The sequence below is a fragment of the Nipponia nippon genome, unplaced genomic scaffold (assembly GCF_047370975.1).
Source record: "Nipponia nippon isolate SJK-2023a ecotype South Korea unplaced genomic scaffold, ASM4737097v1 scaffold_5, whole genome shotgun sequence".
Lineage (NCBI taxonomy): Eukaryota > Metazoa > Chordata > Aves > Pelecaniformes > Threskiornithidae > Nipponia > Nipponia nippon.
The window spans coordinates 37,254,000-37,281,555 of record NW_028262369.1 but is presented as its reverse complement, the minus strand read 5'-3'; the positions used below and the strand labels follow the sequence as shown (position 1 = coordinate 37,281,555).

Sequence of the window (27,556 nt, the reverse complement as noted above, 5' to 3'; positions counted from 1 at the left end):
TGGGAACTTCTGAAATTCCGTTACTCATTTTCTCAATTATGCTAAGGAGATACGGATGTAAGAATATAAACTCTTAGTCTGACAAATTATTTTGGTGGACAGGCACCTGGCACAGGCTAAAAGCAGGAGAAATGGGTCGTGGTGGGTGGAGAAGGCAAGACAATCCACTTCTGAAAAATAAGAGTAGTCAGTGGAGCACTGAGCAGAGTAAACAGATAACTTTGTCCATGGTGAGGGCATCAGTCATGCTGGAGTGGGAGGGCAGAGGCAGGAGAGAGGTGTTTGGAGAAGAGGTGAGGGTGACGGAAGGTTCCTGGTGCTTGACAAGGAAGTGGGGGGAATGGGATGCGTTTAGGTAGTAGGCACTGATACTTGGCTCAGGACTTGCCGTGACACGGGCAGCAGCATGTTCATGTTCAGCCCTGCAAGGTGAGGAGCTTTTCCAAACTGGGAACAGAGAAAAGCCATTGCTGCTTCCAAATTGGAAGAACTCTGCTCTGAAACATATCAGTGTCTGAGCAGGACTTGGCATCCACCGTCATTGGAGGTAAACTGTTTACCTTTGCCTTGTAGATTAGATGTGTTCTGTTAGTGATCAGTTTGAGGGTACATCCTGTGATATCACAGGCTTTTACCCTTGTTGGAAGTCATAAATGAGAGATTTCTTTGATCTGTAAAATTTCTCCTAAACAATTCTCCTGAAGAGCTGACTTGTTTTATGTTGACATCCTTGAACTAGGAAGATCAGTGTCCTAACTGTGAGTGATACTAAATGTTACATAATTATGAATGCTATTTCAGGGAAAAACATATGTGCCACCACAAGCAGGAAAACTCTGTTCGCTGATTCAGCTGTATAAAAAGGACTATCGTAGAACTACAAAAGCCATCCAAGATGGAAAATACTTCACTGATCTAAGCAAAGAATCTGACAGTCTAGAACACCAAGTAAGAAAATGTGTAAGGCATAAACATAGAACCAATGCAAATGTACATTTCGTAGGCAAATCTTAAACTAACATTTAGTCTTATCATCTTCTTTAATAGACGAATTGGGAAGATTTTTTTGTTATGTCCTGTGCACTAAGAAAGTTGGAAGGAATTTGGTGGGCTATGTGTGTTAAAACAGGAGGTGGATCACAATGAATTCCTGTTCAACAGTAGTGTCATAGGGAACTTGCACAGAAACCTGATGGAGTGAAGAATGGAGATTTTCTTTTAAAATTAAATCTAATCTGTCATTGCTGACTTTCTTAGCTTTCTTTCAGAAATCATAAAGCTAACCTTTCGTTCTTGCAAGCTGACCTGGTTTCAGCTGGGACAGAGTTAATTTTCTTCCTAGTAGCTGGTATAGTGCTGTGTTTTGGATTTAGAATGAGAATGATGTTGATAACACTCTGATGTTTTAGCTGTTGTTGAGCAGTGCTTACACTAAGTCAGGGACTTTCAGCTTCTCATACTGCCCTGCCAGTGAGGAGGCTGGAGGTGCACAAGAAGCTGGGAGGGGGCACAACCAGGACAGCTGACCCAAACTGGCCAAAGTTCCATACCATATGATGTCATGCTGAACAAAAAACTGGGGGGAATTGGCCGAGGGGGTGCATCTCTTGCTCAGGCCCTGGCTGGGCATCATTCAGTGGGTGGTGAGCAATTGCACTGTGCATCACTTGTTTTGTATATTCTTTTATCGGTATTATTATTTTCCCTTCCTTTTCTGTCCTATTAAATTGTCTTTATCTCAACTCATGAGTTTTACTTTTTTTCCGATTCTCTCCCCATCCCACTGCAGGAGAGTGAGCAAATGGCTGTGTGGTGTTTAGGTGCCTGCTGGGTTAAACCACAACACAAGCTAACAGAGACGGGGGGTTATTCTGAACTTTTTTTTTTTATTTTAAAGATAATATTCTCGATTTTCAGGTTTTCATAGACAATCCTAGCGATCTTACAGCATAAGGTTTTTTGTTGATCATTAGAGAGAAAGTTCATAGAGAACTAACTGTAGGGAAGACAATCTCCTGAGAATGGAAACATGGTATGAGTAATTTAGGTTTCTGGTTACTTCTCAATTCTGGGAAGTCTTCTAAGCACTTATTTTTGCTGATAAAGTATGGTGGGGTCACAAAACACCATTCCTGTTTATATATTAGTTATGAGCTGATAGCAAATCTGACTCAGTGTAGTCAGGAAAGGATAGGACTTCTACTGAATACAATGTTTATAAGTTCAAAGTGTATGCAGAGGTGGAAACCCGGATGCAGGTTTGGGGTCCATGTACTGACTTTACAGATAATCATGGGATCAAGATTACAGAATATTCTGAGGAATTATATGCAGGCCAGGATAAGATGACTGCTTTGCAAGGAGTTGTAGTAAAACTTTTGATGCCAAAGTTTCCACATTGAGGCAGTGGGTTTATCCTCCCACTAGAGAAATTAAAATGTTTAGGATTTACAATTGGAAAGTCCCACAAGTCTATTTTTTTTTTTCAAATCAAAAGTTACCCGAACCCCAAAAATCAGACATTTTAAAATGAGAACTTTAATTGACAATATTATAGGCACATAAATTCTTTTGGATTTGTAGTAACAGTTAATGTAAGTTGATTTTTGTGATCTCCCAGCCTGTGCTTTCTGGTTCAGTCTTCAAATTCTCCTATCTAACTGAAGTTCCTGAAAGGCTTTAATACTTAATATTAATCTTTAAAATATTATGAGTTGTACAAATGCTTTTGACTACATGTTTAAATAACACTTAAGTATTTATGGTATTTAGAGTCCTTTTAGCTAAAATACAGAAAGAAATTGGCATATGCAATGACCCTAGTTTGTTTTCCTCAGCTACGAAGTTCTATGCACAAAATAAATTAAATCTTTAGGGTTTAAACCACTAACTCTAAGTAGCTTGTGAGTATGCGAGCTTTTATATGTACCAAATTTGAAAATGTAGCAAATGATATGTACCACATTCAAAAACGCTGAAAAAATGCTAAATCAATTATAAACAGAAGTAATTTTTTAATGTTTCTTGCTTCTGTCTTGCAGTTAAACAGTAAAAACATCAGCACTTTGATGCAGAAGTTAAGTGAAAATGAAACCCGAAATACAGTAAGTAAATTAAAATGTCTGTCTCTTTTTGGTCTATGCTGTATATCTGAAAATGCCTATGTTATGGTAGCATGCAGTTTTAAGCAACAGTAGCAAGGTGGGAGTATTTGTGGTTTATCATCACAAAACAGAATCTTAGTTTTACATCTGAAATTTTCATCAGTGTGCATTGCTGTTGCATTATTGTGTACAGACATTAAAATAATTTCTTTGTTAATTTTTTTCCATGAAGAATCTCCAGAGAAAAATACTTGAAAGGGAGAAACATGTTAAAGAACTTTCATCCCGGCTTCAGCTTGAAAAAGTGAGTGACCAGTTCTGTTGGAATGAATGTTTTCTTCCAATGTACTAGATTCTTATTTGCAAATTTTAAATTTTGAGAAAATCAATTTCAAAGACCTATGAAAAAAAGGAAAATCCTGAAAGATGTTTCCTACAGAAATATCTTAAAACCTTCAAGACTGTATCCAAACCTATTAAGGATACAGGTTATCCTTAACACTAATGTCCCATGGTTCAGGGAGGGGCATACATCTAGACTAATGGCTTTTGGCTTCTCATTTACAGATTCACAATAGTTCTGGAAAAAAAGACTTATAATGAAGTAATAAAGAGTAAACTAAACAGATACTGTTCACACTTAGTTTCCATAGCTCTTTGAGCTCGATGAATAGGAAAAGGTAGTACTGACAGCAGAGCTAATATCATCAAAGGCTGCCAGGACCTCATTCATTCTCTGAGCCAAAGCAAGGGGCTTAGTGCAGAAGCCAACATAGGAAGAGAAGAATTATCTGTCCTGTATAAGAACATGCTACAAAAGTTTCAAAATTATTTTACTGGTAGTTTAGCAATCTGTGTTACAGTACTTGTATACCTAAAGTGCACTTTATGTGTATGCAATGCAGCATGGTTCAGTCTTAGTGAGGAACAGAGTAGGCTCAGCTAAATCTTTAAGAGGACAAGGGTGTACTTTGATTTTTGTAACTCCTTGGGGTTTGTTGAGAGCCATGGTTCTTCTTTAAGAATTTTTCTTTGCTTAACCAAGAGAACATATCACTTGGCTGCAGGATAAGCTTAGCCAGCTAATTGTAGAGGAGCCTATGAGGGTGCACACCTGGCAACTGGCATGTCCTTGTCTTTATCTTGAAGTGAAGCAGCATGTTTTCATAGAAACATCCTTTTGCTTGAGAGTAGAAATGCTGAACAGAAAAGCCTATAAAGATTCTAAAGACCACAATGCCAGCAAACGTCAGCATTGGCTGGATCTGTGCAGCATGCCGTGCCCTGACTAGAGATCTATCTAATGCTGAACAAATTGGGGTGCCCAGCATCTGAAGGGATAAATTATTATCTATGCTATCTCCTTGTCCCGTCTTACATTATCTCCAAAAAATGGCATTTTCATAAATACCTGACTGAGTCTGAGCCTGCCTTTCTTACTGGTATCCTTAATGAACACTTGGTGCATTACAATGCTATTCTAGTCTATGCTGATAATATGACTTCTTTCTACCTGTTTTCAGTATTTCTTATTTAGACCGAGCCAAAGGAATCAAGTTGCAAGAAATTTCATAGAATCATCTGACCTCAGTTCTGGTGACATAAGCTGCCTTGCTTTATGTATCCCCTCAAAATTAGAGTTTGAATTAAATGTATCAATACTTCTAATAGTAGGTGGTGGTCTTTAGTATTTAATGAAGATCAGTTCAGGACTAATTAGGTGCGGCAGAGCTGATCAGTGTGACTTAATTTTGGTCAGCCTGCTAGCTAGATGCCTTTGCTCAGTCTGGATTTCAGAGTTCGTGCTTCCAGGCCTTGTTCATACTACTTAAAGAGTCAGATTAAATATGAGGCATCGATTATACATATATTCTTTCAAGTTTGTGATTTCTGTTTAACATTAATAACATTAGTAACAAGTTACTGCTTGTGAATAATACTTGTAAAGCATGTTTTATTTTTCCAGCTTTTGACATTGAAATGTCAGTTACAAACTGTAAGGCAAAGTAGAAAGAGTATAGATAGCATCACACAGCATATTTCCATAGACCAATAGATGTGTGTTTATTTCTTTTTGTTAGGTCAATGTACAGAAAGAAGACCACCTGTCCAGATCAGTGAAGGCAGTACAAGCTCACCTGCAATGTCAGATTCAAAGAAAAGAAGTGGAAAATGATGAATTAAAAGTGAAAACACAGGTCAACATATTTTTACTTGTGTTTCAGTTTATTTGAAAAAATCAGCAAAAGCCTTATTGTGGTCACAGTTTAACTCAGATGTGAGAGTTAAATCTTAAAATATCACTTGAAATCAAACTCTTAGTAGAAGAAAAATCCCAAACAGTAAAAATCATTAGCATTTATATCTTGCACAGTCTGCCTGACCACACTATCTTAATTGCAAGGGTTTTTTTTTTCCTTCTTTTCTCAACTTGTGCATACTAGCAGTTCTGCTGAAGAGAAGTTAAGCAAACATAGAAGCATTTGCACTCACCTAACTGTGCTATGTAGAAGATAGACATCAATCCTGAGGCAGTCTCCATATAGTCAATAGAAAGAGATAGGCAAGTCCCAAGGATGAGTTTCTGTTGTAAGATAAAGGTGATGAATTACCACCCCTTTCTTTTTATTGACTGTGAAGGAATCAATAAACCTCTTAATACTGACTGAAAGAGAAACACTTAAGACTAATGCCTAACCTCACTTTCTTTAAGGTAGGTGAAATGATTTCCATCTTCTGTTCTAAAAAGCAAGAGGTAAATTTGGGCATTTGCAGCAGTTACTGGCTTTAGAACAAGGCAAGGAAGAGGTCATGTGTCAGAGGCTGGAGCTGTATGTGGCCTCAGATTTTAGTATCTGAAACTTGTCAAGAACATAGGCACGAATGAGAAAACATTGGCTGAAAAATAATGTATTTCTAATTTCCAAACTTTTTTTAGTAGCATACATCCTCTATGAATTGTATCATTTGAAGTTGTTAAGGAACCTTTAGCAACTAAATTTCAAAAAAAGTTACGTATGTCTATGTCTGTATAAATACCTCATGTTTTCTTCTGAATAAAAATTGCTTTATTGTTCTACCTAGTGCAATTATTAGAATTCCAACAACATTTTCATTAAGTGATACTTTGATAAAGCAACTTAATATGCAACTGTATTTTCATTCAATCTTTATTTAAAAGTTTTGTTTGTTCACTCTTCAAAAAGTGCTGAAGTCCGTTGCTAGCTTAAATCCTGGTGATGATTTTGCTAATACCTGGACAAAAGCTTGTGTCAGCTTAGCATTACCCTTATGAAATTAATTCTCAATTTAAATTTACCTCAGTCACTGAATAATGCCCAAAGCACTTATTCTTAGTGTAATTGTGACCTCCTGCGGTTATAACAGGGGATAACAGTTGTTTACTTATACCAACAGTTAAAGAAGTCCATACATAGACTCCGATTTTCTATTTGCTCTGTTTATTGAAGGTATTATCCTGCCGCCCCCCCCCCCCAAGTCACATCTTTGTTTATTAAATGCCCCATAAGCATCTATATATGAAAACTGCTTCCTGCATATTTAGGGGCTTTTATAATTTAATTTTTTGAAGTAGTATTTTCCTTTTTGGTGGGTCCCAGTACCTGAGACTGTCTTTCACTTGGAAAATCACATACATTTTGCATTGATTATGGATAAGTTTTGGGGCCATTAGCAGGACCTATATTGACAGATATCCTCTCATAGGCATAATATGCATATTTTATAGCAACTGGCAAATAGTATCTTGAATAAGGCTGGCACATTAACGTAGTCAGTAGGTAAATGGCATGTCATTCTGGCCTTTAGTCATGTAGAACATAATTAAGTTAAGTGTCAGACCTAGACTCAAATGTAGGAAACAAATGCATTAATCGTTCTTACAATTAGGATATTTATCAGTGACTTGAGACAAATTTATTTACACTCCTAGCCTAGTTACATTCCTGTAGTTTGGCATAAGTTATATGAATGGAACTTGCACTTGTCTTTATGAAAGTAGTTGTCTACTGGTAGCTTCATCATGTTTGTGATAAGCTGTAGCATCTTAAAAATAATTGCATCTGAGATTGTCCTTGAAGCAGAGTCTGGTGTTGCTTTTATTGTATGTCATCATGTAGTGTTTTAATGTCTGATCTCTTTTTCCATTCATATTTAAATAACAAGTGATATGTAGATGAAAAATACAAGAGTCATGAAATTAGAGATGTCAGCTTCCTGGATTGGATGGGATCGTTACACTGCCTTCATTGGAGTGATGCAAAAATCTAGTTAGTCAGAAATATTAACAGCAATAGAAAAGATATTATAATGATAGCTGTAGAACCCAGCTCTCATCTCAATGGCATGTACACATTTGATAGTACAATTAAATGCGTTAAAATACAATGCAAATGTAATTTTACACGTATTTAAATAAAAATACATTTAATGTAAATGTATTTTAATTCCTGAGTGCTGCAACATCAAGCACTCAGGAAATTATTGTTATTTGTTGTCCTTACAATGTGTGATTTACCACTGTGGTTTAAGCTTTATCATAGCCTGTTTTAATTATCTTTAAACAATTGTCTGCTGTGGGCAAGACAGTGCTCAATCTTTTCTTTTGCATTTTCTGCTTCACTATCCATTGAACACAAAATATAACTTCCCGTAAAAAATCGTTTCTTCACTAAACAATTCTGTTTCATTAATAGAGTGGGGTCATTGTATGCATGGGAAAAAGTCAGAGATCTTGCAAGAAAATAGTATATTGTCATCTAATCACAGACCGTATCATAATACGTATATTCAAGAAAAGACCGTGGCCTTTCCAAGCTTTTAGACTCAAAAAACCCAAATCCAAGATCTTAACTTTCATATTCAAATTTCATGTACAGTTATACTGATCTCCAGCCCTAGTTATGTGCATGCTCACTATAGATTCAGAGCACAGACTGCTACTCCTCAGTGAATATCGCTAGCAACATCGTTAAGGTGATATTCTTTACAGAAATCAGTCACTAGGGATGATGAAACCCCTTTTATTTTCCTCCTCATAAACAGGTTTAAGTTCCATGCCATGCCTTCTGCATTGAAATTCTGCATTTGTTTCCAAGAGCACACAGCAATGGTTAGATTGCTGCCTTACCCCCTACTCCTGCCTGCTTCTGCACCTCCTCAACCTCGTCTTTTGATTATCTTTATAATGAGTTTCCCAACATGTCTCCTCTCTTGCCTACTGCTGTACATACCTTGGCTAGCTCTTTGTATCAACCACAAGATTTGAGATACAAAGACATTACGGAAACAGATTATAAACGTAATTGCTATTCCTGGTTTTGTTATGTCACAAAATGGTTTGGAAGGTATAAAATTTGAAAAGAGTTGATGTTTAATTATACTGCAGGCTCTAGAAAAGAAAATAGCGGAATGGAAACTTCAAGTTGCTGAATACAAGCGCCAGATGTTAGCCTTAAGGGAAACAAGTGAGCAAAAGAAGGCTGCTCTGAAAAAAGCAATCAGGTCCCAGAAACAGAGAGCTGAACACTTTGAAGCAGCTGTGGAAAATTTAACCTCCAGAATAAGAGAACGTGTGAGTGACTATGCTGTGAGCAATGTCGTGCTGTATTGTTTTAAACTGAACAATGGGAGACTTTCACCTGTGGAAAATAGGAAAAGTTGGTTGGTCATGCTGTGTTTGTCTCTTTTATTTTTTTTGCTCCTTGGTTAAGAACAAGGTTGCTATTAATGACATGCAAACTGTTACTACATTCACTGCTTTTGTTTTGTTAAAATTTAGTGAAAGTCTTAAGCCATGAGGTTGACCGCTTCAAACTGCAGTAAGTAAGAGGAGTCTGATCAGCTTTCAGTTATACCTATCCTGATCTTCCTGTTAGACCTTTATGGATATACACTGACTAATCTCGGAAGTACAGTATATACTAACTGAGAATCCATGACTGGAGTTTGAAGTCTTTGTTTTCTTTATTTGTCACTGTATGACATCTCATGTGGCTACTTAGCTTTCTGTTTCTAAGCTGCTTGCTCTGAATCTTTTCAAAATCCATGTACAAAACTTCCTTAATCCAAATTGTTCCTTAGATTCTTGCTCCGCATATCCCTACAGTGTGTAATTGTCCAAAAAGGCCCGGTGGATCAGAACTGTGCTGAGATCTTTATGGCTTTATTTAGATTTCCTAATAAGAGTAGGTTTTCATACTCTTAGATATGTTGCCATCATTTTGGATATGTCAGTATTAAAGATACATTTTTCCAGTTAGTATACTAGGAGATAGTTAATAATGTTTTTTATTTTCTTTGATCTTTGTGAGAAGACAGTAGTGGATCTTTAAGTACACTTAACAGTACAGAGGGATGGCAGCTAACTCCTGAACTTTTGATGTTTTGTAGTCACACTGTTGTTTTCCTTCCCCATTGAAGACCTGGTGTACTTTCAAGATAGCATATGTTGGTTAATTATCCATACTTCTTTGAGGGACTTGACTTAACTTTGCATTTCTTACCTAGCTATTATTTTTTATTCTTAAAATGTTTTGGCAGAATTTTATTTTTGTATTAATTTATGTAATTTACCTGTAGTAGAGATGTATTGGAGACAAATGTTTTTGTTGTAAGAAAATATTTTCATCTTAAATTTTGAAATATTGTTGTATTCTACAGTTGATAAACAGTGCCAGTGTTTAACTGTGTCTTTGCCTTAAACGTAAGCCTGTACTTAGACCTTAAGTTTTTAAAATGTGTGTAGTTTTGCTTATTTTCTTTTGAGACAAGACAAAATTTACATTGCTTTGTACTAGGGAGATCTAAGCTATCTTATATTAAATACCTCTTGTGTTTAGAAAATTTTGTAGAAGTAGATGGTGTTCTTCAGTGGCATTCTTTTCTTACGTAATTTGTAATTCCTGTATTCTCTAGGAAGTCAGACTGTCTAAGATACTGTCAGCTTCCGATGTCTGGAAAAATGAGCATGATAGAATGGTTGAAGGAAAGACAATGTTAGAAATTCAAACAGAAGATCTTAAGAAGTAAGTTAAACTGTTGATCTGGTTTTTTTGTTTGTTTCTGTAGTCACACAGTCTTGGTATTTAGTAGTGTAGTACTCAGGCTCACAATGTAAACAAGTTTATGTATTCATATTTTAAAATTCTGAGCAGAACTTAAAAGTTGGAAACTAGAAAAAATTTAAGATTTGTAGCCTTCTCTTTTCTGCATTTCACAACTTTTTTTAAAACTTCATTCCCCCATACAAGTAAGGAACATGTTTTTCCCCCTGCATACTTCCGATTAGCCTGAACTTGCTAGTAGCTACTATGCTGCTTCCTCAGAACCATTTATTTAGTAACTGATTAAACAGCTGAGTGTTAACTCTTGTGTCTACTGCAGTATAGAAGAAGGTTTTTACTTAGGCTTCTAGTTTCTACTTCAGACTAACGACAGCAAAATTATTTCAGTTCCACTAATGTCTCACCCCACTAGAGGATAGAGAAGAGTTCCTCTCAGATGCGTGTTTGAACAGTTTATTCCTGTAAGGAATGCAACACAAAATTGTCCAACCTTATTCAAACTATGCAGTCAAGTTCTAATGTGCATGAAGGATATGCCATTTTCTTTGGCAGACAGTGACAAATATCCTTTTACCTTTTCTGTCAGTTGAAATATGGACTATAATTCAAACAAGCAAAACAAACTGGTAGGTGCCTTTATGCTAGGTCCAAGACACAACGTTTATTTTACGAAGAACTTGATACATGCTCAAATACATAACAGCTGAAATTAAATTGGCTTGACTCTTGGTTTTGTTTCAGAAAATCTGACATTTCTGAAAATATTTTCAGCATATTTTAAAATTTAACAGGAGTACAGGTATACGACGTCAGTCCAGAAATCTGTCTAGCCCACTACTAGTCTAGTGTATATGAGGAGGCATCTAGGAAAGAATGGGAAAAGAGAAATATCTATAATACTTCCCTGAAGTACTCTTGCTGCTTCCAGCTGTTTTTGCTGGTTTTATTTTAGCTGAAAACACAAGTCTCTGCTTGAAATGTACTGTTCTAACAAGACTTGTTCTGCTAGGCAGTGTATTACTAACTAAACAGCAAAACAAATTTTGTTGTTTAACTTCATTAACATGAAAAGCAAATGGTAAGGCATATAGCACAATTTGTTGCTTTTAATAATGGAAAGTACCATTCCTAAACTAGTTATGGAATGTTCTTAGTAGGACAATATCTGATAGACCTTATAAATTCAACATCATTCCATTTTGTACAGTATATGTATGCATAGTTGTCTTGGAAGTATGCTTGGGTGTTCTAGGTAATGAATTTATTTATAATTGACCTAGGACCACTTCCTTGGTGGACCACATCTCTTTTGGAAAGTTTCTTATTTCAATAGATACTACTTTCTTGGGATGCTTAAATATGTTCTCCCATTTTTTTTTCCTTTTAATAAAATAAGAACAATGAAGGAGTATGTATTAACGTGCAATTTAATTTGCATCGTGAGAGTTTTGGAAGCATTATATATGATATAGACATTCTTGCCTGTCTAACAAGGCAGATCACAAGCCTTTTGGAAGACCTGAAAAGAAAGGAGGAATGGAGAAGAAACACAGATGAGGAAATTCTTGGAAACCTAAGTTCTGTTAACTCTGAAAATGAAAAGATTTACCTTGAAAATGAAAAATTAAAGGTGAGATTATTTTAAATCATTATTGTATGGCTCTGCATTTCTGATACATTAATAAAGTAACCACATGAATTCCCTTTTGGCCTTCTATCTAGAGATACCAAGCCTGTAGAATAAATTTTGCCATCCATTTTTTACAATAAGTGAAAATGAGACATTGAAAAATTTACCAGTGGAAATGAGACACTGAAAATTTATCAGTGGAAATCTATGGCAAGTCTAGGAACAGGAATGTTTAATCATCTATCTGCTTAACCAGGATGCCATTTATTTTACTGTCAGTAGCTACAAAATTGCTTAATTGGAAAGCATTATTTTATGTTTGTAAAATTTTCTTTCAAATTAAAGAACTGATTTTAGCTCAATTATTAATTTCAATTTTTTAAAGGGTTTACAGGTTTTATATTGCATTTATCTTCCGAAGTAAATATTCTGATGAGCTGACAAATAACTGTGGGCTATCATTTTTGTGTGACAGGATAAATAATTATGTCACTCTTTTTAACGCCTGCAGGTCACTTGCTAGTAATATTGTATTGTAGATTGTGTTATTTTAATAACACTCTTACAATTTTTATATTTTCCGTGTTTTAATCAAGGCTTCCCTTGCTACATTGGAAACCAGTACTGTTTCTGTTGAAAATGAACTGCTAAATCTGCAAGAAAAGGCAAAGGTGCAGGAAAACCTTGTTGAACAGTATAAAAATCAGGTGACTAGCATATTTGAAATGTTCAAATATGGGTTTTAAAGTTTTAAGCAGTTTTTAAGAAATGATAAAGGTTTTATTTGTAATAAAACAGATTTGTTGTCATGTTGACTGCAATACTGTCGTAACATTGAGGATGATTGATAGAAGAGAGTGCCATTAAAAACCATATCCAAGAACAGTCTCCACACTATTACTAGTACACACAATCCTTGCTGAATTGTGTGAAGCCCAGTTGAAGATCATTGAAGCCAACAGAGCTAATACATACTTGCTTAGAAAAGATTTGCTTCCTAAAAAGCAAGTTGGCAACCCAGTAAACTATAATTAAAAAGTAAAATTTAAGTCTGATGTCTTTAGTGGGCGTATCCAATGATATTTTACTTCTCCTTGGTCATATCTTTATTTCCACATTCCTAAGAACAGTAAAACAGCACTCAAGTACTATTGTAAGAGTTTTTATTTACATCTGTAGCTCCACGTTGAAAATACCAGCAAAACATACAAATCAGACTTAAAATGGGCTTTGTATCAAAAAGGGAAGGAATTTTAGAACATCATTGATTCAAAGTGTATATATTTCTGCTATGGTATAGATACCATTTCACTGACAGACTTCACTTTTATCTTTGTTTTGAAATTATTGAGAAAAGACTTGATACTAACTCTAAGTACAACCAGTGTGCCTTGTCTGTGGGACATATCACCACAATTAAAGTGTTGCTAGCTTTAAGATGAAAGATGTAATTCCAGGGAACAGCCAACCTTAAGCAGTGAGTGGGATGAAGTTCCCTAGGCTGTAGCTCTGGTGACTCCAGGTGGGAACTGTTGTTGGTGATACTTGTTATCTGGGGAAAGAAGGGCGAGTCATGCTGGCTGCTTCTGTAGCAAAACTACAGCTCATTTGCCATTGTTGAAAACGAAATGTTGATATCAGAGTGCTTTTTACTGAGTTACCCTTTTATATTTGCTGTAGTGAGTAGGATAATGAAAATAAATAAATTCATATAATGACAAATATTGAGATTCTATTTAGAAATCAAACGGTTTACTTTATGCTTCATACTAATGATTCTCTTTTCTATATTTAAAAGAAATACCTTGAAAATGTGTGTGAAAAATATATTGTGTCCTAGGTGCAAATATTACAAACAGCAGTAGAAGAATTGAAATCCAGATATGAAACAGTCTTAAATGAAAACAAAAGAATAACAGAAAACAAATGCTTAGAAGTAGGTAAGGTAAGTTTTGGCGTAATAAAGCATGTTTCCAAACAATTCTGTAGGTACATTGACAATCACTACATTGTTGTGATCCACTTAGAAGTCCCAAGGTACTGGCTCTTTTTCTTTTTTTCTTTTTCCATCTATAAAATTGGTTTTGAATTCATTGCATGCTTTTCTAGCTCTTACTTGTGAGCTGGTGGTTTTTTGGATGTTACACAATTGCAAACAGGTGAGAAATGTTTGCTAGAGTAATGCTATTTTAAAATTCAAAAATTCATTTTATGACTTTTAAAAATGTGATTTTGTTATTGATGATTTCAAAACTAGACCTATCAACAGAACAGCTGTGAAAGTTGCATAGGGAAGCAAACCTGCTGTAAGATTTCTTTGCAGTGTAAGTTGTTTGTTTTAACTAGCAGTTAAAACAGAGAATCAATACAGTGATGAGTTTTAAGTTTTTTCAGGAGGTAGAGCTGAATACTGGAACACAGCACATTCTTAAGCATCAGTAAATAATACAAAACCGGTAGGAAAATCACTTGCCTCAGTTCCACTGCTCATCAAAATACATACTCTTTTAAGCGATGACACTGAGGCAGGGACAGGTTTTGCATTGCTTGCAATGTTCTGTTTTACAGAACAGAATTAGTCCTCAGAGAAGCGTCTCAGATGTTCATTTTATTTTATACTAACTTTATTTTTCAACAATTCAGTTGTAGAATGGAGAAAAATATTTTCTGATCCCTAAATAATATTTGCACAGCATTGTATGTGGCTTCAGGTGTCATTAGGTGTTGCCCTCTTTTCAAATACTGCAATAGTTGTATGGTCAGAATTTTTCCTGTAAGCTGCTTAATGTGTCTGTATGCCATCTCCCAAAATATATTGCAATAAAAATAAAATCGAAATTTGGGTATTGCATAATGAACTGCTAACACTTGCATAATTTTGTAAATGTTCATCGTGAGTGTTACTGAGTCTTTAAGGAAATGTAGTCAGAGATAGAAACTTCTCCAATGGTGAACTTGTAAATTTGTCAGTATTTTATTTAATAGGTGACATTATGCAACTCGTATAGAATTTCAGATTTATTACTTACATAGAAAGCCACTAAGTATTACAACAATTAATTATGGTTTTACACTTACATTTTTCTCCTGTGATGCTGTGATGCAGGTGAGGGACAAAACGGCGGCTGAGTTAAAGGAGTTACAACATGTTTATGACTTGCTGAAAGCAGCTGAGGAAAAGCAGCAAGGATATCAGGAAAAGCTTATGTCCTGGGAAAGGATCCGTGTACAGAAATGCAAAATCCTTCGGGAGCTGCAGGTTCAGGTGCTTAGAACATGCTGATTTTTAAAGATGAGAAAATTATGTGGAAGAAAGTCTCTGGAACATTTTTTTCCTATTAGCATGTGTGACAGTTGTACGGTTTCCTTTGTTATTTGCTTCATAAATCAAAAGCTCCTTCTGTAGAAACAGCACAATGCAAATAAAACTATCACCAACTGTATTTACGTGAATTCAGTATGTGACAAGACTAGTTACTTGTATTTACTTTTAGATTCTGTATCTTCTAAGTGAGTATATTCTTGATCCTTTTGAATACTTACGTCCTGAGATGTGTTGCAGTATTCTTCCCTGGAAATAGATGTGCAAGTCTGATTATTGTTTGTATCTAGTGGAATAATTTAATTCCCCATTCGTTTTATTTTTAATGGCTAATTTATAAACCAGACAATATTTGCTCAGATAAATAGTCATAAATTGTATTTTGATGATGTGTATTGGTTGGTAAAAAATATTAAAAAATGTGCTTTAATAGGATCATTTCTATTTTTAGCAGTATTTTAGCACTACTGCTTGTATTTTCTGTTAAGTCTGAATATGAATATTCCTCAGCTTTTTTTGTCTGTGACATCAGTCTCAATGGCAGGGCTAAGTTTGGGGTTTTTTGTTGTTCTCTTTTATCTTTTATGTGCTTTTGAGTTAGAAGAGAATACTCTGCTAGCACAAATGACAAAGGTGTTTGTTTGAATCAGTAGGGTGGGAAAGGGGCTTAATCTTCTTCCTGTGTCAGTGGGGAAAACTTCAGCTGAAACACAGGGAGTCTCTGTGTTCCTACTGACTTTATATGCTTATAAAAAATTAGCTCTTGATTTTGTTCTAAATTTCTTGTCCAGATGATCCTTATAGCATCGTTTGTCTTGTTTTAAATACTCCTTCCAGGAATGCTCATAAATTCATAAATCCATCTTTGCTTAGCAAAGTAATTAAGTAACAATTAATTTTGAGGTGCATATATAAAATGATATATGTAATTTTAATCTAACTACATGTTTTCCTGAATAAATTAAAAAAGCCTCTTAAGTAGTGAAGTAATTGGGAATATAATCACTAGTCTGGTGGAACAGCAGTTAAATTTCAGCATTAAATCTTGGTGATGTCTTTTAGAGATTCTGACCCTTGATCCTGTGATCAGAATTTAGGAAAATTCCTTTTGAAGTAACTGGACCATGTGCAGAAACCCTCTTCTGGGTTCAGCTGGACGAGAACATCAGTTTACTGCCCCTCTGCTGGAGGTTTCTGCTACTACCGGTCTGCTAGCTGAACAGCCTGTAATTCACATAAGCAAAATCAACCAGATTAGCTCAAATTACTGGGTGGAACTGCTTGAGGTAGTCCTGTGAATGATGGAGGTTGCCCCTTAAATAATGGTGCCATCAGGCTGGTGATGTGGCTATTTATTGCTAATCTGCTGTTGATGGGTGGTAGCAAGGACAATAATCTTATCACTACTGTTAGGAGATTTAAAAGAAAACGTGGAACAGTTTGTCAGTCTGGATGCTGAACAGGGGAAGACTGGCGGCTTGCTTTCTTCAGCTTCTGCTACTGATATACCTCTTTTTATGAACTTGATTGTCTTTTTTGATATTCACTACTTTCTGAAATTCTTTGCTAGTGCTACATGGTTCTTCTGTGATAACTGTGTATATATGCGGTATTATTTTTATCCTTCCTGTGACCGTAGTGTGGGGGAACTTATTTTTGCTGGAATCCAAAGCTCAAGAGTCAAAGTTCACAAGGAGGTAAACCTGGCTAACTCCTAATACACAAGGCTGCACGAGCAGCGTATGGGTTTTGTTAGGACTTCACTTTGTTACATAGCAGGTTTTCAGTCTTAAGGTGTTCACACAAAGTTTTAGTCTGCTACTTTGGCTGTATTTTATTTGTTTTAAATACAAGATAACGTTTACTTGAATATAATATAGTGTTTACCTAAGATTACAGTTAAATTGTTTGATTGGATTTTAATAGGCAGCCTTACGTTACTCTGTAATATCCTGTATATAGGTCTCTTCAACTAGAAATGAATTGTCATTTTCACAGGAGGAAGACAGTGTAATTTCCATGGACAGTCATTCCTTAGAAGAAGAAAACCATAACATTCAGAAGAAATACGAAGATCTTAAAAGGTAACTTTTTAAAAATCTGACTGCAATTAATTCCTACACTTCCCTGCTATAGTGAATTATAATACATTAATCTGTTTTGCATAAAGGCAATTAGAAAAGATGGAATTTCGAAATGAAGAACTTGCTTGTCGGCTCAAAAAAGAAGATGAGAGTCTTCAGTGCAGTAAATTACAGCTTGAGGAGAAAATTGCAGAATATAATGGATTAACCAGACAACTGGAATCTGCTATGGAAGAAGGGAGAAAAATGGTATTGATGATTTAATACATCTCTTAATCTTGTTTGCCATTTTCTATTTAAAAGTAACATTAAAACCAAATATGCTTGAGAAGAAAAGATGGGACAAGAGCAATACTAAAAAGTTACTGGGAAGTCTGCATGTTTAAATCTGGATCGCACAATTCAACTTCTTTGTGAAATTCGGATCCCATTGAAATTAAGGATGAAGTTCAGTGGACCAAAATTTCACCATCATTTTTTTGGTGACAAATCAAAATGCTTTAATCACCTAATATTTAAGTCCTACACATATGGCAAAAAGTTTCTGAACAAAAGCTTAATTCTTCCTTTTTCTTATTGTCTTTGGCGTAGGTAGCCCACAAGAACTTTGGTGTTGAAATCCATCTCATTTTAGAGGAAGGCTTTGCACACTTTCAATAATAAGCAGAGATTTGTCATTTGTAGAAAGGATGCAAACAGTAAATCAAATGGAAGAGGAAATGTAGGAGATTGCAGTGAATTGTATTAGTTTAATTAGAAATTATGTATGAAGTTGTAATTTCTGTCTCAGATTAGTCATGTTGAAATAAACTATCTGAATTTTCTCAATAGTGTCTGAGGATATTGATTTGGTTTTGAAAAAATAATGTTTGGGTGAACTTACAAATGAGTTACAAAAGTGTCTGCCTCTCAGTAACATGACACTTTTTTCCAAATTGAAACTTCTTTCAAATTTAGCCAGAATATTTCCCAGGCTTGTTTAGTTTCCGTGCATGGGAAATAGCTGAAGTATTAGATGACAGAGTAGGAAACAGAGCTACTAATGCTAAGATATAAGAAAATAATTTGGTCTGGGCTTCAAGTGAAAGTAAATATACATCATTTCTCTCTCATTACTATTACAGGTAGCCGAAGAACTGGAAAAAATGTCATACAAAGAACAAGCCCTTCAGGCAAAAATGCTGGTTCTTGAAACTGAAGTGAGAGTCAGGCAGGAAGAGAAGAAACAACTCCTCTGCATATTTCACCATGTGAGTAAATAATACTCTCTATGATTTAAGAAATTACTTACCACATCACTGTTTACATAAAGTTGCTTTTACTGAAAAACACACTTTTAATACAATTGATACGTACTTTGGAGAACAGCAAATTAATTCAGCTTGACAATATACTTTGTATATTGACATTTGTAATGGACTTAACAGATGCCCAATCTATTTTACTAAATCACTGGAATAATATTGAGGTTACATCTCTTATTCAATCCGTTTTTCCCAGCAAGGCAAAAATAAAAAAATATGTATAAATTTGTAATTTCTCTCTCAGATTAATCGTGTTCAGTAAGCATACCTAGATTTGAACTAATGCATAATATTTCCATAACGACATAGTGGTATCCTTTTTTTCCCGAGTTGATACAAGAATCTGATCTTACTGGAATTTGTGAAAAACTTTCAGCTTATATACTGATGTTGCACGTAAATGTAGTTAGTAACAAAAGAGAGATTCTGATTTTTCAAAGTGTCAAGCCTTTAAATGTCCAGGTTTTGATATGTTGAAGTCTAAGATATGTACAGTCTAAGAAGATATTTTGGATGAGTAATACTCTGAAAACAGAGAAAAAAAGAAATCTGATCCATTGTTTTATCTAATCCAGAAAATTTCAGCACATTTTCTATTAATAAAATGTCAGACATATCTGAATTCCCTAGACTAGTGATGGCAAATCATTTGCTTTAATCAGTTTTGACACAGTTAGAGATTTGTCTTGTGATCAGTGATAATAAACTACAAACCTATTTAAAATAGAGAAGACACTAAAAAGATTTAGTATCACTCTCCTAGACTCTCAAAACCAATATTCTGTATTCTTACTTGAAGCATTCAAGTTTAAAATCAAGCCAACCTAAATGGAAACTCTATTCAAGATTCAAATAAGACATCAGAGATATGGTTCTGAACCCAGTATGCTTTAATTAGCTTTTATCTGTATCAAGTGTAACTTAATATCTGCATTTACCCTAAGACAAAAGTGTTCTTAAAACAAAATCAGACATTGGCTAGCGTTTTATTCTATGTCAAGTATTTTTTCATAGGAATTTCTTACTATGTTAAAATAAAATAGAAAATAACAAAAATTTTCTTGTCTTTTGCCCGAGCAAAACTCCCAGGTTGAATTGGGATGTGAAATTTAATCATATTCACTAAGCAAATTACCGTAATATCCTTGCCTTAATATTAACAAAGAAGTTCCTTTCCCTAATGAGGTGTAGTAAGATTAGACATTCATATAATCTCTTTTTTTTTGGGAGGTGAGGCAAGGAGGGAGTTGTAATTCAGCTGAAAGAGATGAAAAGATCAATTTATCAGATCCTATACCTTAAGACCTATGTGCAGAGATCCTTATTTGGTCTTGGTATTAGTAACCTTTCAGGACTTTTCGGTAGTAGATGTTTATGGTGATGTAGAAACAGTATGTTGTATTTCAAATTTATCTTTTCTACTCTTGTGATGAAATCTAGTTAAAGATTCCCTGATTACATTTATTTTAAAGTCTTGGAATCCTGAAACAAACCTGAAAATGTACAGCACAGTATATATATGTTGTTGTTGTTTATTAGCATAGAGTTGGATTGTTTGATATAATACCAAGGTACAAGGAAAAGAAACAAGATGGAAGGAGTCACTGCCAGTGGTTAAAAGTAAGAGTTACAGCATGTGGTGCTATACACCGTTATACCTTTACCGGCAGTTGAGCATCCTTAAAATTAGATCCTAATTTATTTCTCTCTGCAACTTAAAAAACAAGTAGAGACACTTGCATTTTTGGCAGGATTTTTTGTTCTTTTTTATAAGTTTTAAAGGAATCTATTTTTATGAGACTTGTATGATATCTGTAAGTTGCTTTACTGTTTATTTTTAAGCCTCATTCTATCTTCTTTAAAATCAGTGGCAGTCCAGTTACTGAGTTGATGGGAACAGAATTGGATCTCAAGAGCCTAGTTCTATTTAAAATTATTTAAATTTGCTATTTTCAATCAAATTACCAGTACATTTTAATTTCTAAATAATTGTTTGCTTGTTAGTCCATTTTAAATCCTCACACCAATGGCTAAAGGCAAAGAAACTGAGAATCACCTGTCCTAGATAATAAGAATTCATGTCACTTGGCAGATCACTCCTGTTAATCCTTCTGTGTCAGAAATAAAGTATATATTCAAATGGTTTCCCTTTTAAGCTTACAGTTAAAATATAAATGTGAAAGTTATATATATGTCTGAGAGAAGAACTGTTCTCATTTAATTCGTTGCTTTTTATTCCAACTACATTTACATGTAACTGAGAATGCATTATGGAAACTGATAAAATGGTCTTATTCCTGTTGTTGTAATGAAACTGGAAACAAAATAGGACTGTGAAGGTAACTTTATTCAGTTATTCATTCTAAGCTGATTTTTTTTTTAAGGCTGGATTTAAATCTGAAGACTATAATTCCATTTTTTTAAAGTTGAATTTATTTTAAGCAACTAGCATCTGAAATCTGTAATAGATATAAAAGGAAATACCTGAATATCTGTAGTATTTATATAACAAATGATCTATGGTGTCCATTAGGTATGGAACTAATGAGCATGTAATATTGCTATCAGTCATCTTTTTTAAATAAGGAACAATAGGCATCAAAAATCATGTCACATTAGAGATCAATAACAAATGTTTCCTTTAAAAATCAACACGAGAGAGTGTTAAGTCCATGACAGATTTAAGACGCTAGGAATCTTTCATGATAAAAATTCAGAAGGTTAGTTTTTCCATTCCCAGGCCTTTTTTGGATTATAAGCCTATTCAAACATGTTCAGTTTGGTCCTGACTGAACATAAATAAAGCTTGAGTATTTTGAGGTCTTTTTGGGAACCTTCAGTTTTGTGGAGCCTCTGAAAACTTTTATGGGTAGATAAGGCTTAAAAAAATTAGGTACTAGTTGTCTTACATTATTATTTTGATTGATTTGTATTTTATTTCTAAATTGCATTGCATTTCTCTTTTTTCTTTAGAATGAAAAGCACCGTGAAGTACATTTGAAAGAGCTGGAGAACAGCCTACAGAAGTCAGAGAACAAGAACCAGAGCATCCAGAACTACGTGCAGTTTTTGAAAGCTTCATACATAACAATGTTTGGCTGAATTCTTTAATTTAATTTATTTTAATAATAAAGAAACTTTTCAAGATTTGGCTAACTCGTGCTGGAGGCAAGGCTGTTGAGGCCTAATAGTATTTTGCAGGACCGAGTACTATAATGTTAGTTGTTCCCTAGGAAAACTTCTGCCGTGGGAAGGGAAAAGCAGGTCAATCATTACTGTATATCCTACTGGCTGGTCACATATGGAAAATTTACCAGGTATTACTGATATAAAGAATTGTGTTATTCATGGAACAGAAGTGAAAAGGCAGACTGCATGACAGTAGTGACAGGTGTGTAAGTGTGGGGTATGCACACAAAGGTGTAAACTGGTCTGTGAATTTAACATGTTTTAGGTCCTATGCTGTAAAATCTTATGTGCATCCTTTTAGTCCATGGTAAATGCGGATGATCACAGATTACCTTTCAATTCCCATGGGGGGAAGAGAACACCCATGGACTGGTTGCATAGGAATTTGCATGTTTTGATTATTAGTAATTATATAATACTTATAAGTCATTATACTTCTGTTACTGTAGATATCTAGCTGCCCAAGGTAATGATATCTATCCTATTAAGACAGGCAAAAATTCAGAGAGCATTGGCTTCCCTTCCTGTCTTTTCCCTGTAGCTTAGCACCAGTACAGCACACACTACTGCACTGCACGAAATAGTTGCCACCACAAGGCTGTCCCATCCAGCCTTTTTTCCCTACATCCCATTATGATCAGGAGCATACTATAGTAATATTTTACAAATAGAAGTAGGAAAGTATTTCAGATATAATTTAAGCTCTGAATGTGTTGATATACCCTTTCATGGTGACACAGCTCCAGTTAAGGTATTTAAGTATTTATATCTGTGCTTCAGTACAAGAGCTGCCATTCACTGAAGTGAGTAAAACTGACTTATGCCTCAGGTTAAACACATGTAAATATTCAGCTGGTACAGGGCTAATATAAAAAAGAATTCTGACTGAGAAAGTAATTGTTTTATAGATATACGTTTGTAGAAGTGTGATTTTTTCTTTTTTAAAGTAGTACATTCAGATAAGTTAAATATATGTAATTTAGAATGTGTATTTAAATAATATATATATTTTTAACTGAAAACATAAGTTATTTCATACACAGACAATACCTGTTTGTTAAATGTAGTATTTCATTGTTATTTATAATGTGTAGAATGTTGATGTTCTTTTTTTTCTTTTTTTCCAAATGCTTATCCATCCTAACAAATACTGATATGTCATAATGATCTGCTTGTGTGCACTTTTTAAAAATAAAATTATCATTTATTATATATGACTTATGCTAGTAGCAAATACTGCTGTTATATTTTTGGGGTTTTGCATTACACACACGCACTTACAACCATGTTTGTATTAATTTAGTTCTGCCTGTGCTACTTATAAAATATCAAAACCTTTTGAAAGTCATCATGTATGAAGGAAAGATTTCAGAAATAAAGGGTTGAATCCAGTCCATGACTGGTTTTTAAAAGGTCATCATGGAAAATTGTACACTTTTCATTGATAAATGATACAAAGATGTACAGTAACTTGATTTCAGCCTATCTTTTGCTCTCCAGGAAATCAGATTTTTTTTTCCTATGTCATTTGCAAGAAATAGATCTGGAATTATTGAAGTTGCTGACAGCTTCAGGTACCTCTTTACCTCTGAATATCTACAAACAATAAATTTAAGGTATGTCAAAGTATATGTGACTTGATTTAGCTTATAAACTTAGAAATTCGTATTTTTTTCAGCTCAACCCATCATTTCCATTGTATTAATCTAGACTTTCTTTCCTTTTTTTCATATTCAAGCACTGGAATATACATTCTTGATCTTTGAAGTCTTAAAAATCTCTTAAAAATGAAGACAGCATTTTCCAATGACGGTGATGTTTTTATGGCGCTCCATTACCGATTTTGGTTTTTGCATTGTAGAAAGAGGGCTACTAGTTACAAAGATCACTTTTTTCCTCAGTTGCATTTAGGAACTGGTGTTAGAAATGTTGTTTCCATTTTAAATTTTGTTAGCTCATTTACAGACAGGAGCTGCCGTGGATTTTATATTTCTCTAACTACCTAAGGATTTGCCATATACTCTAGATTGCTGATTGTATTTTTAGTAACTGTAAATACAGCTAAAGTAGTTCTTGCCTTGTTCATTTTACAACCTAGAAAGCTGCGTGTCATGCTGTAGAATTCTTGGATACAGCTATACTGAACTGACCATACTTTGCCATTCTAATATTTTTCTTTAAAGCAATTTATTTTTACTATCTGCATCACATAGCAAAGCGACACGCATTTTTCTAGGAAGAAACAGATTCCTTATGCTTATTTTCCTGGGAGTTTTCATCTCTAGATGATTTAGAAGCCCTTTATCACAATGCTGTTACCAACACCTCACCTCTCAGCCTTTTTTCAAATGAGATTTGGATTTAGCATTCTCCCCCAAATGCTTAATACGCTGCTGCAGTTTAATATGCTGCCGCAGTTTTTAAATTACAGACAGTCAGATGAAACATCTTCCTGCTGCAGGTATGTACAGAAAAACTGTCAAAACCATGGTTACTGGTCCGTACCGTACATCCTTTGTGATCAGGTTTTCAGTCTAGTAGTGTTCGTTCACAGGACCCTTAGCAAGCGGGAAGGTTTCTCTTCTGCTGCTCACAACGTCCTTGGCCAGAAAAGCAGTAGAAATCAGAGATTCTGTGTAAAAGTTTGACCATGCTTTCAATGATGAGCTCACCCAGTAAAGATTTAAAGAGATTTAAGCCGGGTGAGAACAGAAGAGTAACAAAAAGAAGATTAAAACACCAGTATTCTCTATCGCACTGTATTTAGAAGATTTCCTAGTAAGAAGACATTTTTACCGTAGACTTACTGAGGTACATAGTCGGACGCTATGCATTGTAGGTGTTGGAGAATTGTCTGTTTTTTCTAAGATTTTTGCGGTAATTTTTCACAGTAGCTGACTCAGTATGATCCAAGGTACGTAAGAGAGCCCATGGCTGAACTGGTACCAGTGTTCTTTCTGTAAATTAAACCAAAGCCCCCTACAATGTTACTATTTTCTCCCAATATCTGTAGCCAGTGAATTTCCATATTCAATCAGAATTTCTGAGCTTTAATTGTAAGCAGGTAGAGTCCTGAAATTGGCAGATCTTAGAGTTGACCTGAACTCCCTACTTCTGCAATTCCTTATCTGTGATAAAATGGACAGTAACACAGCAGTGCCTCGTTTCTTGCTGGTTTTGAGAAAGAAAGGATTTGAAGTAGAAGATCATTATCTTATCATATGCTTTAGATTTGTTAATGTATGGGAACACAGAATTTAAAGCAGAAATGTAAGTCTTAGGGCTACTTGGGGCCTAGCCCCTTTAATCCTGTCTGCCAAGTAGCTTATGATTAGTGGCTTAAAGCTGATTGAAGAACTTTATGTTTCCCGTCTATGGCACAAAACCTGCTATAAATCCTATTGTAAGACGGAGTCTTTCCGGTAAGAGAAGAGAAACTCAGTACTTTCTCTCTGGCCACCTGCCCCCTTAAGGGATATCTTTATAGAAGAGACGTAGCGATCATTGAGCTCCGTACAGGTGACTCCTCAGCCGAGTGTGATAGGTTACTAGCACAAGACTTCTTTTGACTAGGCCTGTTATCTATTTAACAGTGAACAAAATCAACACTTGGGTTTCTGTGAAAAGTTTAAGGAGGGACTGTTATGCAGCTCAAAACATCCTCTGCTAGAATTGTATCCAGTGTTCTGCCTTGGAAAAGAGCCAGATTATAGACTTCTTGTGACCAAATCACTTTGTGGGTGATGTTCCTACAGGAAAACTGACCTGGCTTCCTCCGCTGACAAGCTGTTTAGTGGTGTAACAAACATCTGTGTACAGCCCTTGCTGCGCTGGGAGGCCTAGAGCTGGCCAGCACAAACAGGGATCAAAGCAGGGCCCGATAGCAGAGGGTTGCGTGGGGCATGAAGTAGATGCAATGATTTCATACAGATTTCTCTCTGCTTTTTCAACAAAAGCTTCCTGTGGATCGTTTTAAGGCTGACATAGCTGAAGCATGTTCCTTAAGGCTAAAGAAGCGAGAGCACTATGTTGATGTCCACTGGTGAGGAATTTAAGCAGTCAAAACCATGAATTTATTGCAGTCACGCAGGCCACCCTGATATGCATTTGGGTTCAGAATATTTTCTTGTGTACTTGTGGCTGAACAGTAATCATATAGCAGCTGTCACTCATTAGTAAAGCTTCCAAACGTTTGAAGGTGGAGTGTGTTTTGTATTGCCATCCACATCTATCTGCACCTTTCACTCAGGATTCTTCGTGTAATGCTGTTGGCTTGCAATGTTTCGATAAGGCTTTTACAGCTAAGAACAGTCCAAAGGAATATCATCCTCGTGACAAGTAAATCATTCCCACTCAGAGAAATCTAGTGTCTTTAAAATGCTGGGTTTATTGAGAACAATATCGTTTCCAGGAAGTATCTCAGTTATAAACAGGCTTTTTTGTTTGAGCGTTTGACAGACCAGATCAAATACCTGATTAACGTACGATATTACTTTTATGGCAGATTAATCTATCTATCTACTTCATTTAATAACGATAGGGAAAGGGATGTTTTTATGTGTAGAGACTCTGCTGCAATCTCATGTTTCATTGTCTGTAAAACTGTACCTTCCAATTTATTGACAACGTAAGGATTTCATATGCCACTCTTCCTTTCGGTGGTACTACTAACAATTGAAACCAAGTCTTACTGGTTAAGCTTTGCTTGCTTTTCATCCAATTCAATCTTTCAAAGTATCTTTGATAACATCTAATTTCTAGAGCAGCTGTTACACATCCAATAACCATCTCCAGATCTCCCATCAACGTTTCAGGCCTGCCGAGCCCTTGTTCATTATCACCGTGACCACATTCCTATTCTTAGCAAAGATTCTCCTTTGCAGAGCAGCAGCCTGCTCTGCTGTGGCAGCAGTCCACTTACTAATTTACAACTCCACCCACTAAATGCCACTGTGAATTATAAACTACCAAAGTAAACCATGTATTTTTAACAGCCTCAATTTTACCATCATGCCTGTTTATAAAAGTCAAAGACATTTTTGAAGTGCAAAAATGCTAAGTTGGCATTTCAGGTTATTCTCAGGACATTGGCTGTTCCTCTGCAGTAAGTTCTCCTCCTCCTCTCTCCACTTGAGAAAATCAGCACATTAATATGCTGCAAAACGCGAACTATTGTACCAACATTTCATTCTTTTTCCAGAGGAAAAAAATCTTAAGAAATCTGCAGGAAGAGCCCAACCTAGGACCTTTCAACTCTTTGTGCAAATCCTTTGCCAGCGTGCAGGCAAACTTTCCTGATTCTCTCCTAGGCTTTATTTCCAATTTGTCTCTGATTTTTTTACCATACAGTAGAATATTAGGTCCTGTGTTTTATGAACCACATAAACCGTGGTAATCACATCAATGTTTACATGCCACTGTTTAGTTGTGTTTTGTTTTTTTTTTTTTAATTGGGTTGTGTTGTAACAGATGACATTTGAACTTAAGTGGAATTTGCTGTAGCAAATTTCACCCACAGTCTAGTAGTCGTTTATGTGTACTTAGCTTGAAGCACACAAGTAACGCCCTGGAGGCAGTCAGTGATTCAGAAGTCAACTTTTTTTCTTACAGATTACTTTGTAGAGCCAAACAATATACTTCATGAGTTGCCATATTTGATAATGATCTGATAATCAATATGATTCTATTATGTAAAATGTGAAATCCACCTCATGTCTGCAGTACCCTATCAAAGCTGTGAAGTACGCCGAGTCATAAATAGTGCTGGTTTACTTTTTTTTTAAAGTGATAAGGCTGTGTACTTGTTTAAAACGAGCAAGTACTGCAAGTGTGTCACAT

The 27,556-nt window shown here is 35.3% G+C and overlaps 1 protein-coding gene across 1 annotated transcript in view; it reads left to right on the top strand.

Moving 5' to 3' along the window:
- ODF2L (outer dense fiber of sperm tails 2 like) overlaps window positions 1–23,104 on the top strand; it is a 62,934-nt gene extending 39,830 nt beyond the window's left edge. The window contains exons 3-15 of the mRNA XM_087730379.1: window positions 3,042–3,104; window positions 3,337–3,408; window positions 5,186–5,302; window positions 8,512–8,697; window positions 10,041–10,150; window positions 11,684–11,819; window positions 12,416–12,526; window positions 13,660–13,764; window positions 14,926–15,084; window positions 17,140–17,225; window positions 17,312–17,474; window positions 18,350–18,475; window positions 21,503–23,104. Of these exons, the coding sequence (XP_087586505.1) occupies window positions 3,069–3,104; window positions 3,337–3,408; window positions 5,186–5,302; window positions 8,512–8,697; window positions 10,041–10,150; window positions 11,684–11,819; window positions 12,416–12,526; window positions 13,660–13,764; window positions 14,926–15,084; window positions 17,140–17,225; window positions 17,312–17,474; window positions 18,350–18,475; window positions 21,503–21,631 (1,536 nt within the window). The 5' untranslated portion in view covers window positions 3,042–3,068 and the 3' untranslated portion in view covers window positions 21,632–23,104. The remainder of the gene's footprint in view (window positions 1–3,041; window positions 3,105–3,336; window positions 3,409–5,185; window positions 5,303–8,511; window positions 8,698–10,040; window positions 10,151–11,683; window positions 11,820–12,415; window positions 12,527–13,659; window positions 13,765–14,925; window positions 15,085–17,139; window positions 17,226–17,311; window positions 17,475–18,349; window positions 18,476–21,502) is intronic.
- Window positions 23,105–27,556: the final 4,452 nt, after the last annotated feature.